Source organism: Ruditapes philippinarum, unplaced genomic scaffold (genome assembly GCF_026571515.1).
Source record: "Ruditapes philippinarum isolate M1 unplaced genomic scaffold, ASM2657151v2 ctg1133_1_1_1_1, whole genome shotgun sequence".
Taxonomy (NCBI): domain Eukaryota; kingdom Metazoa; phylum Mollusca; class Bivalvia; order Venerida; family Veneridae; genus Ruditapes; species Ruditapes philippinarum.
The window spans coordinates 97,657-114,785 of record NW_026855123.1 but is presented as its reverse complement, the minus strand read 5'-3'; the positions used below and the strand labels follow the sequence as shown (position 1 = coordinate 114,785).

The 17,129-nt window shown below is 32.8% G+C and overlaps 1 protein-coding gene across 1 annotated transcript; it reads right to left on the bottom strand.

Moving 5' to 3' along the window:
- Positions 1-4,817: 4,817 nt before the first annotated feature.
- LOC132742162 (LDLR chaperone boca-like) lies at positions 4,818-15,281 on the bottom strand. Its single transcript, XM_060730491.1, has 5 exons — positions 15,077-15,281; positions 10,150-10,306; positions 8,294-8,375; positions 6,996-7,128; positions 4,818-5,491 (listed from the first exon to the last, which is right to left on the bottom strand). The coding sequence occupies exons 1-5, from the start codon at positions 15,257-15,259 to the stop codon at positions 5,351-5,353; spliced, it is 696 nt and encodes a 231-aa protein (XP_060586474.1). The 5' UTR covers positions 15,260-15,281; the 3' UTR covers positions 4,818-5,350.
- Between the last annotated feature and the right edge of the window lie 1,848 nt (positions 15,282-17,129).

Here is a 17,129-nt window from a genome sequence, read left to right as displayed (position 1 = left end):
GTACCATAACAAAATTATAAGAGGGAAACATTTTCACTTTAACAGGGAAACAAGAAGTATTTATTAACAAAACATACGTGGCCAATTGGTTATTTTTCAGTTTTGTTAACCTGAAGAAATGCTTGCTAAACAATGACAGTAATTAGCTGTGACAATTTTTTAGTCGCTGAAGAGCTATTTTGCAGACTTGAAAATTGACATATAAAACAGAATTTTATTATATTATCAAGGCGGATTTTATTTATTAAGGTCATTTAAGGAATCCTGACTGTGGAAGAAATGGTGTTAAAATATAGTTAATTTACCAAAAATATTAGACAATTAACTTTTTCTACCAGAACACCAGAATAGTTCACTGTACAAATCTACTTTAGTTACAACATTGTACTAGAAAAGTTACGGATTCTTTGGGTGTTCTTTTTTTTAAACAATTTAAAGTACATGATCGGGGCAATGATATAAATTGAGAAAAAAATACAACAACAAAACAATCATTCGACTTTTATCAATATTTTAATAGAAAATAATATATATATCATATAAATTTTGTAAAAAAATAATAATGTGTTGTATTTACTAATTAAGTTACAGGTTCCTTAACTATTACAATTATTCAAAAAAAAAAATCAAACATTTCAAGCAAGCACACTTTCAATGAAAAAGGAAACCTATTAGGACTGCAATCAGATAGCCTTTACTAGAAAAAACATCTCTGAAAAGTAATTTATTAAAGGGGCTCCACTGAGACTTGATTGCAATAAGGGGCTGGAAAAAGGTTTTTCTTCATAATTGGATAACTATTAGATGAAGGTGTGGACCTGTAACTTGTGTGCAAATTTGTTTTTCATTCAATCACTCCGTTTTAAATCATGCTCTGGTACATAACCCAACGATGAAAAGTGTTTTAATACTTTTATACTTTAGAAGCAGCATGCCTCCAGATGAGCCTAATATTTTGATAAAATTAAACCTGAGAAAAATGCATTAAGATTTTAGGAAAAGTAACAAGATTCAAGATTTAAGTAATAATTTACATGTTATATGCGATTAATGATTTATTTTTCAGTACTTATAACCATATGTCTACTGCGTTACTAACGCAGTAAATGCTATTTTCGAATATTTTGACTTGATTTTGATAATTTACGCGAGTTGTGACTGATTTTTGTAATGTGTAAATTTCTCCTTTCCGTTACTTCACAATATTTTACTTTTAAATACATTTTCAATTTTGTCATGAAAATTAGCATGAATCTGGAGGCGTGCTGCTTTAATAGCACATTATGCATCAGTTCTTCATAGAAAGTGCAAACATGTGTTTTAAAATGCTTAAAATTGAGCCACATCAAGACAAAACCAACATAATGAGTCTGATCAGGATCCATGCTGTTCGCTATCAGTTTCTCTACATAATATAGATTTTGGTGAGTGAACAGCTTGGATCCCGATCAGACTGCGCGAATGCGCAGGCTGGTCTAAATCCATGCTGGTCACAAACGCACTATGTTGGTTTTGTCGTGATGCGGCTTAAATACTGATTTAAAAGCATGTTAGATGTTTTGTTATTTTAATGGAAAAAATTGCGCTAAATGCAATATTATTTGTGGTACAAGTAGCAAAATGATAACAAAACAGTATTTTGACTTTCATGCAAAATACTTAATCACTATAACAATACTTGCCTCATAGCAACAGAAGCATAAACATGTTCAAGTAATTGGCCAATGAGTATCTGTTTGGATAACTTAACTGATCACCAAAAATTAAAAGACTTTGAGAAAATAAAATAAAAGCATTTCTGGGTCTTTAACTCAAATTGGGCTTAAAATCTCATAACTTAAAACATTGATTTGCTTTTTCATTTGGAAGTACACAAAATGTATAAATATTAACTGTTTTTGTGTGTGTATATTTTCTGTTTCAAGTGTACCAGTTGATGTATGTAATATGTAGTTTCAAATTTTATAGTTTTAGACCTTTGTGCCTAAGTGGTCATCCTTTAATAAATGAATGACAAGAAACAATTTGGAGTTTAAATAAGATTTTAGAATATTGTAAAAGTATTGAAAATAGCAGCAATTTTGTGACACATTGGATACAATATTTGCTTAAAAATCTAGAAAACGTTACATGATTTCTACAATGTAAGACAAATTATTAGCATGTGGTCGTACATTTGGGGCCGATCCCCCCTTTGGAAAACATATCTGATTCCAGTCACGTAAGTTTCATAAGCTTCAAAACAAATCTTCCAGAACACAATGAACTTCCTGTTTTTGAAATATGAACAAACACATCTGAACCCATGTGGTATTACATAACATCAATAAGTCAATACAGTATATTCCAATTTTGTCTCGACTCCCATCCCACTGTCCACAAACTTTACAACATGAAATTCATGCACTGAACACAATCAATTGCATGTTTATCACCTTTTTTTATGGGCAAGTTGTGAAAAGGTTACAGTATAAGTCAATTTAACCATTATTCTGCTTGTACAGAAAGTGATAAAGTGATAGGCATTTGTTACCAGGCTTGTGCCTGGCCAGCCTGCACATCCATAGAGTCTTATCAGGATCTGCACAAATATTGGCTGATTCAACATTTAAATCTTTTATTGTGATATCAAAATTAACATAGATAGTTTGAAAAATGGAAGCTGAACAAGTATGTTAAAAACATCAGTATGTTAAAAGTTAAAAGTAAGGGTGGTGTAGGGAGTGAAAATGTTGAATAATATTTCCCAATTTTTAGCTGTGAACCTTTTCCCCAAAAAAGTCTAACATATCTTGAGTATTAATATTATTGTACATGTATGTCAGTTATACATAGCCATATTTATTAGCATACAAATCAATACTATCTTCCTCTGACAAAAAAAATTTCATACACAATCAATACTAAACAAGATTTTTTTTATATAAAAAAAAACACTGCTTAACATTGTATAAATAAACACTGCTCAACAGCATTTTCATGAACAAACACTGCTAAACGTCATTTTTCATGAACAAACACAGCTAAACGTCATTTTTCATGAACAAACACAGCTAAACGGCATTTTTCATGAACAAACACTGCTAAACGGCATTTTTCATGAACAAACACTGCTAAACGGCATTTTTCATAAAAACAGCATTTTTCCATGAACAAACACTCCTAAACAACATTTTTCATGAACAAACACTCCTAAATAACATTTTTCTTAAACAAACACTGCTGAAAATTTTGTAAATGAACACTGATAAATAACTTTTGATAGAAACAAACATTGCTACATACATATGACAAACAACATGTCAATCAAATACACTGCTAAATATCTCTCACAAAACAATGTTTTATAAACAAGCACTGCCACACCCTATTTGACAAACAACATAAATATCAAACACTGCTAAAAAAATATCCCTGACAAGCAAATTTTTTGTATATAACAAAACCCTGGTATATATATTATCTCTCTTACAAAACAGCATTTCATAAACAAATACTTATACATGTATCTTTCCAGAAAGCATATATTAAACAATATTTTATAATTAAACACTATTATATCTTTGTGTCATGAGAAGTTATTGCTAAATGTCCCTGACAAAAAAAAATATATGAGCTGCATCACGACAAAACCAACATAGTGCATTTGCGACCAGCAGTCTGATCAGGATCCACGCTTGTTAAAAGATTTAAAAGCGAACAGCATGGATCCTGATCAGACTGTGCGTATGCGCAAGCTGGTCTGGATCCATGCTGGTTGCAAACCCATTACATTGGTTTTGTCATGACGCGGCTCATATAAACAAACAATGCTTCAATCACTTTCACAAATAACAAGTCAAAACAAAGCTCTGCTTAATCTCACTGACAATCAACTGTTATATATAATTCTAACACGACCCGCATTTTGCCCTATTGAACATAAAAGGACCAAAGTATGTGTTATTATGCTACAAAATCACTGTTGACGTTCTATATTTAGAAATGTGACGTAAGCATTACAGATGCGATGTAACACTTTAAAAATGCGACACGCTGAAAATAAGTACAGAAACAATTCAGGGGCAATTTAGCTTAATATAAGTTACTGCAACATTTATTTGTTGATGTCTCGTTAGAATCGAAATAATATCAAAAACAGTGATTTCATCGCTTGATGCATTTGGATGCGCATCATTATATCACTCGGGCTACGCCCTCGTAATATAATTCCTCGCATCTGAACTCCAAACAGTGATTTTATTGAGCGATAAAATCACAGTTGGGATATTATTTCTTAAACAAACAGTTACACTGCTGTTTTTCTCTGATTAAAATTTTAACAGTTCAAATGTCGACATGTCAGAGTGGTTGACACTTCAGACTAGTAATCTAATGATTGCTGGCCATGAGGGTTCAAACCCTGTCAGGGGCTAGCCTTTGTTTTTGTGAGCATGAAACTTTTCACTCATTGCTTAGTAGTGGTTGGTTTAGGGAATGGATTCGAGAGTGTTTCAAGTATGCTTAAAGTTCCATCACAATCAAACTATTATAAATAAGTATAAACTAACAGTTAAAATGAGATTACATTTCACTATGTTGCAGATCTACACTATAATGTTCGTGTGTATGACCATATGTTTTACTTAATCCAGTATGCATCAGAATTCAAATGAGAAAAAAAGATTTTATTGCATTTATAAGATAAACAAACAAAAATATATTTTGGTAGGTAAGATAATGTTGTGAAAAGATAATTTCTCTACAAAGGACCAATCTTCAAAGATTGCAAAAATAAAAAAATATTCTTAAAGAACTTACAAAATCTGTTAATTTTTATTTAGCACCTGGTTAGCGTATGAATTATCAACAACAATCATGGTGGCATTGGAAAGACTCCACTGAAAACATGTTGTTCATCTTGCAATTTGTTGATATAAGTTGACATTTCAAAGCACTGATGCAAAGAAGCAGAAACTGAAAAATACTGTCTATTAATCAAGAAAAAATAATACCTCTGGCAACCTTCATACATGTATATGAACAGGGCTTCCACTGAGTTCCAAAATTTGAAAATCAAAGACTGCAAAATGTCAGGACATTGGAAGTCACACTATATAGGTAAAGAAGGAAAAGCATTATATTTTTGAAGTCACAAGCTAAAATCAATGAGTAAATGACTCCCAAACTGCCATTAACGGAAGCCCTGTATGAATCTCAAAAAGAGGAAATGGTATTATTTCTATTGCAGTTTAATTTTTGATATATTTTATATCAATATAGCACCAATAATTAATTCCTGCTCTGCTTCACTTTTCTGTAATTACTTTTCTTCATTTTAATACTTTACTTCAGATTCATATCTTGGGCATCATAATTCTGTTTTCTTCTTATTGTTGGATTTGTTGTCGTTTTTATCTGATGACTTGGTCTTTCCTTTACTTTTTTCTGTCTTTTTGCCCTTTTTATTATCTTTGGTTTTATTTGAATCCTTTTTATCTTTTGAAGCACCCTGTAAAACGAAACATAAATCCACTACATAGAATTTATCGAGGAAATGATAAGGGGGACCAGTCATTATAAAAGGTCAACAGGAGGTCATGCATCAAACATCTCTGAATTTTTGTATACCAGGTAGGTGTCATCTGAGAGTACACTTGATTTTTTCCCCCCACATTAGAGCAAGGACATTGTGAAATGTTTGCATAGACAACTTCACATTTTTTATTTTAGAATTGAAATAAAATTTCATATTTAACCTTGACTGTCAATGTCATTGATAGGGCAAGGTCACACTTAAATAATTCAACATGTCAGTGTTGTAATTAATAATGTTTTGTGCACTTTGGAATTAAATCCGTCCATTAATTATAAAGTTATGGTCAATTTTAGACAAATCAATAAATTGACCTTTAAGGTCAAAGTCACATTATATATTATTATGTGTCAAGGTCAAATTCAGTTTTGTCTTGTCTGGGGGTATTTATCCAAGTTTGACAACCATTCAACTATTTCCATTGTCTACCAATTTGGGTGATTTCAGAGGAGGTTACTATGGTATCATGGTAATTCCCAAATATGCAAGTATGGAAGGATAGAAGTGTCATAATCTTCAAATTAAATTGTGGAAATCTTCCAAAACCTAATTTGCTATAAAATTAAAGCTATATGAAAAGTCAATATGCCAAAATATTAGATAATAACATATTTCAACTGACTGTGTAAAAAAAATTAAGAGAAATAGTAGTCAAATATGAAGATTTTTTTAAAAGGAATGTATTCATTAATCACAAAATTAAATTTATTGGCAGATGCTATGTGATTTAGTGTCAAAGATTTAAGAAAAGTATCATCAACATGTGTTGCTTTCACAGGCAGTCACAGACAGAAAATGTAAATATTGTGATATCAAAGAACCCGTGATATCATAGGAACTGAGTATACAATGTATACTGTATATTTAATATCAAGGCTTTTTAGCAGTTTATAAGACAGTGTATATTGACTTTTGTACGCCATATGTTTAACAATGGTTAATCATAGTGATGTACAAGTCTGACAATCCTTCAAGTAAAAAAAAATTCATTAGGTAACATCGCACCAACACAGGATAGGTCATATGGCGACTTCCCAAGTTTTACTTGTGGAGGGGGACCTCAGATGCTCCTCAATGCACGTCAAAACATGTGGCGGCATGGCCGAGTGGTTAACGCATCAGACTAGTAATCTAGGGATTGCTAGCCACGTGGGTTCAAATCTCGTTAGGGTCAAGCCGATGTTTCCTTGAGCAAAAAACTTTACACACATTGCTTAGTTACGGTTGGTTCTAGAAAAAGATTCGAGAGTGTTTCAATAAGCTTAAAGCTTCCACACAATCAAACTAAAATTAATTTGTATAAACTAAAATGTGATACAATTTGAGTTAAATAGACTTGCTGTTAATAATAAAATTGGTTCTGTTTTCACATAAAGACCATGGTAAAGGAAATACGGAATTTATCCGAATAAATACAAACCTTTCCGGGATAACTTTTACCCTCGATTGTCACCTCTTCACATCGGTCCTGTTTGACTAGAAAGTCCTTAACCTCCCAAGCCATAGCTCCATCCTTCAACATGAAGATAACACGATTCTCCCCTACCACGTACCTGTGTACAAAAATTGAATTTCGTGATAAGTGAGCATCGTGACTTTTTCAAGTGTTGGAGTGCTACAAGTGATAATAATGTGTCTGGATTCACCTTCCGTATAGCTTTGTAGAGAATTAAGTTTTCAACATGAAAGTAACATAATTCTCCCAACTATACAATAGCACAACAACCACATACATTTACCTGCATAGAAAATAAACTTTTAAACATGAGAATAACATGAACTTGCCAACTACATATCTGTTCGCCAACCACATACATGCACAGAAAATGATCTTTTTAATATGAAAATAACACTATTCTTGCCAACCACAAATCTGCTCGCCAACCACATATCTGCACAGAAAATGATCTTTTTAACATGAAAATCACACTGTTCTTGCCAACCACAAATCTGCATAGAAAATAAACTGAAAATAACACTATTCTTGATTAACTACATATATGTACTTGCATAGAAAATAAAACTTTTCAACATAAAATCAAAACAATTCCGGACAACCACATAATTATCTGCTTGCCACATATCTGCATAGACAATAAACTTTCCAACATGAAACAGAAAAGACTACATGAAAAATAACACTATTCTAGCCATCCACATATCTGCTCACAATCCACATAATTACTTGCATAGAAAATTAGATTTTCAACATGAAATCAACACTATTCTTGCCAACCACATATCTGCATAGAAAGTAAACTTTTCAACATGCAAGCTAAAACTGACAAACTATTTGCCAACAGAGAAATCAATGAATCTAATAGTCAAATGACCAAGCATAAAAGATGCAAAGCTGAAGACCATCTATAAAAAATCTAATAACTAAGTTCATGACCATGTATAAAATGCAAATAATTTTTTCTACTTTTTCATAAAACACAATATATGTACAGAACAAAGTTAAAATGTCTGAGATACGCAACCGGTTATCTCAAAAAAATACTGATAAGAATAGCCTGTCTTCTGCTAGTTCGGACACTTTTTATCCGTGTATTAGTCTATAAAATATAATTACTAAGTTCATGACCATGTATAAAATGCAAATAATTTTTTCTACTTTTTCATAAAACACAATATATGGCCAGAACAAAGTTAAAAAGTCTAAACTTCAATCTATCATGATTAAACAAATGTAGCAACACCTGTTGGAATACATACCTTTGAGTTTCTATATTTGCATTAAAAAGACTTCCAGCCCAGATTTGTGTCACCTTTTCAGTTTCGTCTTGCGTAGGATTTCCTGAAAGTAATTTACAAACATACAAGGTCCAACAACAACATATATACTGTAGAGGGAATGTAGGACAAAACCACACATGTCAAAACCCTACAAGAAATAAAGACTGTTTAAAGTGCAAACAAATCATTTTTCATTGGGACCTATAGTATAATGCTAAAATTTAGCACATCCTTACATTATGTTTGTATAATGCTAATGACGTCACATCAAAATATATGCACGGCCATGCAATACCATTTTTATGAAGTCGCAAAATCGGCACGGTGTGTGATAAATTAAAGTATTATATCTTCAAAATTTATCACTTATTACTCATTTATTTATTTTTGTTTAATTTTCATTTTTATCTTTGGAAAGTAATTAACATGTATTTTGTATGTTTTCAACTCTTTGAACACTACTGCAGTAACAAGGAATAATGACCTGCCAACTGCCTTATAATTCCACTATTGTAAATGTTACTAGAAGCAGTGGCCTAGTTATTAAGGTGTCTGCCTCTCAACCCAGGGATAATGGATTAAAACCCAACTAAAGTAATCACCATGTTTCCTCATCGGCAATTCCAAATTCATAACAAGTTCATTTTTGTACAAATTAAATGCTTACATCAGACTGAGAGGTTATCAAAATGTTACTAAAGAATGTTTCTAGAGATAAATGAGTGTTTAACAGGTTTATCAATGATTACCTGACACTAACAAATGTTTAAAATGTTTACCAGACAGAAAAGAGTGTTGAACATGCTAACTGGAAAAAAATAAAAGTTTAAAATGTTTACTGGATATGGATGAGTGTTTAAATGTTTACCAGACTCAAATGAGTGTTTAAAATGTTTATCAGACTCAAATGAGTGTTTAAAAATGATTACAAGACTCAAATGAGTGTTTAAAATGTTTATCAGACTCAAATGAGTGTTTAAAAATGATTACAAGACTCAAATGAGTGTTTAAAATGTTTATCAGACTCAAATGAGTGTTTAAAATGTTTTCCAGACTCAAATGTGTTTGAAATATTTATCAGGCACTAGTGTGTGTTTAAAGTATTTACCAGGCACAAAAGTGTGTTTGAAATATATTTACGAAACACTAATGTGTGTTTGAAATATTTACCAGGCATTAAGGCCTGTTTTAAATATTAACCAGGCACTAAGGTGTGTTTGAAATATTTACCAGACACTTATGTGTGTTAGAAATATATTTACCAGGCACTAAGGTGTGTTTAAAATATTTACAAGGCACTAAGGTGTGTTTGAAATATATTTACCAGACACTAATGTGTGTTTAAGTAATAGAAAGAGCATGGAAGCACGAGGCTATCTGATTTGTACGAGGGGGCGTAGCCCCCGAGTATTAATCAGATTGCCGAGTGTGTTTTGATGTTCTTTCTCTTTTGTATCACAGTCAAACATAAAAACATGTTCCCTGTTGTCACAATATAAAATCCCTGAAAAAAGTAACCAATGAACGAGCATCCAAATATGATATTTCTGTTGCTTTCCCTTTCTCTTTCGTCACAATAAGTAAACCCAAGTAAAAATGAGCCAATCAATGGGCATGCTCTGGAGTGCGGGTAACTAATACCTGCACTCCAGTTCACGCACTGTGCATGTATATGTATATGATTTAACTCTGACACATTTTCAACAGAAAGGTCCCAAAACTATGATACAATATATATTTACCAGACACCAATGTGTGTTTAAAATATTTACCAGACACAAGCAAGTGTTTAAAATGTTTACCAGACACTAATGATGTGTGTTTAAAATATTTACCAGAAACAGATGCAAACATCATAAGAGTCTTTCCTTTCTTTGTAGCTTTCAGCATGCCCTCTGGGTCGGCAGTGTTCAACTTGGACATGTCCACTTTCGGGGGTTCTCGTTTCCACTCCGGTAATTCATCTTCCGGTAGTTCGTCCTCGTCTGCATCCTACAGCCAGTCATGAGAAAATAGTTAAAACGAAATCCCTAGAGAAAGCCCAAAATAACTAAATTGAAAATGTTTCAGGCAGGATTGAGTCTATTCATGGGTTGTATTCTAAGAAAATCTTTGAAAATATGGCTGCTGAAAGTAAGAGTCTCCCGCTGAAAATGGGAGAGTTCACATGTATGTCTTCCATAAGCTCTGATTATATTATAAGTTATAAAGATTTTAAATAAGCTATGTGGTTCGTTATAAACGTCGGTTTGGAAATAAAAAAGGCGACTCGAGGTTATATTGGAAACAAACATTTATATATAACCATATAACCTGTCAGAAATACTTGTAACAAATTTATATTACAGTAAGATCACTTTTTAGAGAAAAATCGATTATTAGATTTCTTCATTGACAGTGGCCGTGTGTATGAAACTATATAAACATCACAATTATCCAATGAAAAGCAATGTTACAAACATATGCACTATTATAGTGTATTATAAGAAAGCATTTATAGAATATAGACTACCAGTTCTTTTATTACTGATTTTTGTTAATCATATTTCTTCAGGATCATATTATTAGAACTTAATGACAGGTTTTGTTGATATTAACGCCATAAGAAATGTTAGTGATTTTCTTCATTCTGCGCAATTTGCCAATATTTCCGCGTCGCTAACTTAAAACCACTGATACAGTATATAATGATTTAGAAATAATATAAATTAATTTTGGCTTAGTAGTTAGACACTTGGAAAGAAATTAGTAGTTGCTAGTAAGTTATCCATGAAAGCCGGTCGTAAGGTGGACTGACAACCAATTTATGACCGAAAATGTGTTAAAATCGACCAAACGAAATGCAATGCCATGTTGTTCACTTCAAAAAACCTTGGTTATTTATGTCCAAGCTGTTTTGTACATGTATATTTTCCCAAACATTTTCCAAACTCCCTATAAAGGTATGTACCAATCCCTATGTTTCATAGAAATAGTTTGTGAAACTTTTTCAAAAGGAATGTACCAATCCCTATGTTTCATAGAAATAATTTCTGGAAGTTTTTCAAAAGGATATACCTATGATATCAAAAAAACAAGGGAAAGATTTTCATGGAATGTCAACAGACTTCATTATTAAACACAATTTTATTATAAGATATTTTTACACGACGAGACAGCTACATGTAAGATATCTAATCAACAACATTCATACATGGTCCACGCGAAGAATCTGTTACCAGAAATAACTGAGATTTTCAAAATTTAATATCCCTGCATTGTCTACCCAGGGAATCTGTTTATCACAATTAATGGACATTTAATATGCAAGGATGGTTTGATATTTACCAAAGAGCCCTGCTAATCAACAACATCCATACATGGTCCATGCGAAGAATCTGCTACCATAAATAACTGAGATTTTAAAAATTTAATATCCCAGCATTGTCTACCCAGGGAATCTGTTTATCACAAATACCTAACTTTTAATATGCAAGGATGGTTGGATATGTACCAAAAATACTGCTTTCTATAAAGTGTACAATAATTAATAACCAGACAGAATTAAATGTGATAATTTCAAGTAGGAGTGATCTAGTCATTATGAGTCTTTGTTAAATCCTGCAAAAATAATAATCAATTAATTTGAAATGCCTAAAAAAGCTCTCTTTTTTTCAATTAAGATGTTTACTGAAGTTTCTAAAGGGAAGTTTATTTTTAGAAATCAGACTGGGATTGTGAATAAGGATGGATTTGATGAGCCGTCTGAGGTCCAAAGTAAAATTTACATAAACATATTTACTTAAAGGAACTTATTTACAGCGGTCAAAACTGGCTCAAAACATAAAATTTAAAATTCTTTCATAAATCAAACAAAGCACTTAAAACGGAAAAATTTGCCAAGGATAATAAAGAAATATACTCAGAATGAAATTTAAAAAATTTATTTTTGGGCCATTCTTAGCCAGATTGAAATGAAAAGCGTTGCAACGTTTTTCCTTTTTGGGTTATTTTGCAAAATAAAATGATGATTCTTGGAAAGCGGGATGAGGGAATAATAATAATATGAAAAATTTAACACAAGTTATCGGTCCAGACCTACATCAAATGGTACACAAATATCGGGGAAACATTTCTAGTCCTGTTTTGTCAAAAAACCTCAGTGGAGTCCCTTTAATATTGTCATATATTAAAGCAAATAAAGGTCCTGGTTTAATAGTTTCATATAATTTGTAAGCAGTACAATTATTTTAATTCCATAACAATAAAATTACATTTATGGTGGCTTCAAAAAAGAGTTTAAACATGAGTGTCTTTGTTACTTAACAAACACAAGCATATTACCTATTTACACAGAATAAAATGTTCTGGATAGGGCTGTCATTGATGGATAATTTTGTATCGATATATCTAGAGACAAATATCAATGAAATATCGTAATCGATATATCGACTTTGACAGAAGATACAATGAAAAACTCTTAGATAAGTGTTAAAAAGGGATCCTGGTGTTATGAATGCCTGTATTACACATTACAAATACTTCAAACTAACAGAAAGTTTGTTTTTAGTGTTATTTTTGTCACTGACATTTCATAATGGAATATGAAGTTCTAGTTAACCAACAGAACTGGAAAAAAGTGATTTCTCTTATTAGGCAAAACAGAGAGGTATATTCACAAAATAATAGAAATAAATTTTAGCTTGTATCGATATTTGAAAGTTTCTATCAGTATTGTATAGAATGATTAATATCGATGATATATCGATATTGCGATATTCAATGACAGCCCTAGTTCTGGAACAAAATATTATGCTACTATTTTAAGTACGGTTTTACTGTGTAGCAATGCATCTTTCCGAATAAACCTTTTTTTGGAGTTATTCCTTTTTAAATGCAAACATAAACAATAATATTTGCAGCAGATTATACATTTATTACTTCATATACCATAGTATTAAAGAATAAAATCTGCCTTCAAGCTTTTTACTATCATTTTTAAACATTTTACATGCTCTAATCCAGGATTTTTTAACCAGAGTTGTCACAAAATTTCGACCAGGTGTAATGCTTTTGGAAGTTTTATACCGGGAAGTCAAAGGCCGGGATGGTGTAGCCCACTTCCCGGTCCCTGCCTTTGACTTGCCTGGCGATAGACTACATGTGTAAATTGAAAAGGAAATCAAATATAAAAAAATATTAAAAATATATAGAATTCTATACATATCAATGAAATTTTCAGGGTCAGTTCTAATTGAGCACTGCCATATTCAATGTAACTCAATGATAATACCGCCTCTGTTTTCACTCGGAACATCTCGAAGATTAATACAAACCCGAAAAAGTTGTGATTGTTCCGATATTGCAATAACCCACCTATTATCATTGAGTTACATTTAAAATGGCAGCTCAAAACTAGATATGACACTGAAAATTTCACTGGTAGGTATTGAAATCTATATATTACAATACACCAGACTACCACAAGTTCTCGTTCTTCCCCCACTGTATCACACTTTGGAACCAGCTCCCAAGGAGCATTGTCACCCTGCCTGACAGAGCCTAAAAACCCTTCTTTACAGAGGCCGAATATAGGCTGCTTCCCCAACCAAACTAGCCTCTTTTTTTCCCCAGTTTGGTCCTCAAAATTCCCCAGTCTTTTAAGATTTCCCATAGAAGTTAGAAAAAATTAAATGATGGGGTTGAATTAAGGTTTTTTACTGCCATATTTGTATTGCCCAGTGCTTTTTGCTTGTCTATTTTGAAGAACTTGTTAAAAGTAAGTGTTAAATTTGAAACCCCTTTTCCCAAAGTATGCCAAAATCACAATTTTTTTTCCCCAAGAAAAAGGCTGAGGGCCCTTCCCCAAAATTGGTGTTTTGGCCCTGCCTGATCTACATCAATACAAACAGGCAGTGGTTAAGATACAGTATTAGTTGACTTGTTGTGTTTTTACTTTTAAATCTTTCTTTCACCCTTACTCAGTGTTGCATCTAGGCCGTGCAATTTGCGCATATTTTATGCAGATCGAGCATTTTAACGGTGTCAATGCGCGCCAAGTTGCGCATCTGATAATCCTTTCAACTTAATTCAGTCTATCTTCATCGTATCTTGAACGCTTCAGCCATGTTTGTTTTCACTCGCGGTAATGACTTAAATACGTACTAAATCGCGTGTAGCAGCCTACTGGGTCATCTCGCATGTGTATTGTAGTATTCGTCAATATTTTATTTTTTCTATTTCCGTTGTTGAGCGGACGATAGCCGTCAAAAATGCCTCAATGTAAAATAAATTAATTGTAAGGTAAATGTATGTCCCCCACATTTTTTCAAATCCCCGACATTTTTCAATTGTGTGGGGGACAATCCCCCATAATTTTGAAATTCTAGATGCAACACTGCTTACTAATAAAATATTTTAACAATGACTAGAAGTTTTCAATGTCTCTCACTGTCGTGATCATGTTCATTTTACAGGTTTTTACTTTCTCTCACTCCTTTCACTAACACACCCGACGCGCACAATTTCCTGCCTATAACGCTCGCGAGAGGGGTTGGCAGTACTCAGAGATAGATAGATATTTTTTAATTGTTTATTTTTTCATTTGATTTCCTTTGAAATATACACAATTAGTCTATAGCCGGGCAAGTCAAAGCCCGGACACATTTCACAGACCCACCCTACGACTTCCCCGTATCAATAAACACTGTGTCGAGCCCCGGTGCTTAAAACTTCGGTTTTTTGTTTTGAAACTCAGTCTCGCGAAAACATATGTCAAATTACCTCCCACTGATCGTAAAGTCGTTCCAGATCAGCCTCAGAGTAATCTCGAATGTCTTTTTTCTTCCATTTATCTTCATTTTGCTTTTTTACATTTTCATCTTTTGTTTCACCATTAATGATGCTTGCAAATATACACAAAATCAAAATATAATAAAATTTTTGCAAAGTGAAAGTACACGCCATCTTCCGGTGTTTAGTAAAAAAGAAGAAATGATTTAAACGGAATCTGTACTAATATTGAGGTCAGACACTCACATTGATATTTCCATAGACTTACATATGATAAGAAGTGGTCCCTAATCCTACCTTAAAATTATGTTTTCATGCTAAAGAGGTAATTTTTCTAGCAGAATGGAATGCCTGACACATAAAAATGTTCCTGTTATATAGGGGTAGCCAGGTACGTATATTAACGTATATCGGGTATATTAATATACGTACGTACCTGGGGTAGCCAACCAAAATTTTTGCAAAATGACTTCAAAGAGGATTACCCCCCATTTCTTTGAAAGTGTCTGCTGATCACATGACTGACATACACTTTTTGTAAATGCAAATATCCAAGTCAAAGTTATCATAGAGACTCATGAAATATTTCATTTTCTTCAGAAAACAATGTAGTGTTACTTTCTAAATTAGTTTTTATACTTAAAAATATCCCATTTTCATCCAATCACCTCATGTATAAACTGATTCATACGGTTTTTTCAGCCAATCGCTGGCCATGTTACAATGCGATACCCTGACCTTGAAAACACTATTATTGTGAAGTTTTGGAAATAAATTTACTTTTATATTCAATTTACTGTAAACAGACTTAGTATTTGATTTAAAATCTATTCTTCGAAAGTCTTCTTAAATTTTCGTTTTTATTTGTTTGAATTAATTTTTATATTCAACCTTGGGTGTTAATACCGGATAATACTCATATCTGCGGATTTGACTTAAATTTTTTCTTTTTTTTCTTGATCTGATTATTTCTAATGTAGAAATAAAAAAAACAAGCAAAGATCATTAAAATTTACCTATCATTATGAATATAAAAAGTTTTAAGTTAGTTTTTTTTAAAGTTGTGCATTGATTAATGTACTATAGGCTTAAAACTATTAACGTCAGCATGAGAGTACCCGACAGTAGGCGGTTGAGGCCTTTAGTTCTAATACCCATATTTTGACTGTTCAGCTTTAGGGCCTATTGACAGTACTTAGAATAACAGAGCAGCAGGAGCAGCAGCAGGAATAAGAATTTGCTTTGGAATTAATTTATGACTCATTTAAACTTCTTTTTATGATAACATATATCTTGAAATTTAGATTAACAAGAGCCGGTTGAACCGGGTGATAGGTTTTGGACACAGGAAGGTATCCTCTAGTAGTGTCAGGGTTATGTTACAGACAAAGTTTAAAGTTTCAAAACAACCCAAATGTTGCGCGCGACACATTGTCTCAATATGGTGATCATTTCTGTGAAATAGTTGCAAAATCCGACTTCAAATAACAAAGTTATGGACCGGACACGATTTTGCTGTAAAGTCATGCTGTGACATTGACCTTCAAGGTAGCCACCCAAATGTTGCGCGCGACACGTCGTCTCAATATGGTGATCATTTCTGTGAAATATTCGTAAAATCCAACTTCAAATAACGAAGTTATGTGCCAGACACGTTTCTGCTGCAAGGTCATTCTGTGACATTGACCTTCAAGCTAGCGACCCAAATGTTGTATGTGACACGTCAATTCAATATGGTGATCATCTCTCTGAAAAAGTTGTTAAATCCGACTTCAAGTAACGAAGTAATGGGCCGGACACGATTTAGCTGCAAGGTCATTCTGTGACCTTGACCTTCAAGGTAGCGAGCCAAATATTGCGCGCGACACATTGTCTCAATATGGTGATCATTTCTGTGAAATAGTTTTAAAATCCGATTTCAAGTAACTAAGTTATTGGCCGAACACTATTTGCTGCAAGGTCACGCTGTGACCTTGACCTTCAAGGTAGCGACCCAAATGTTGCACACGAAACGTCGTCTCAATATGGTGATAATTTCTATGAA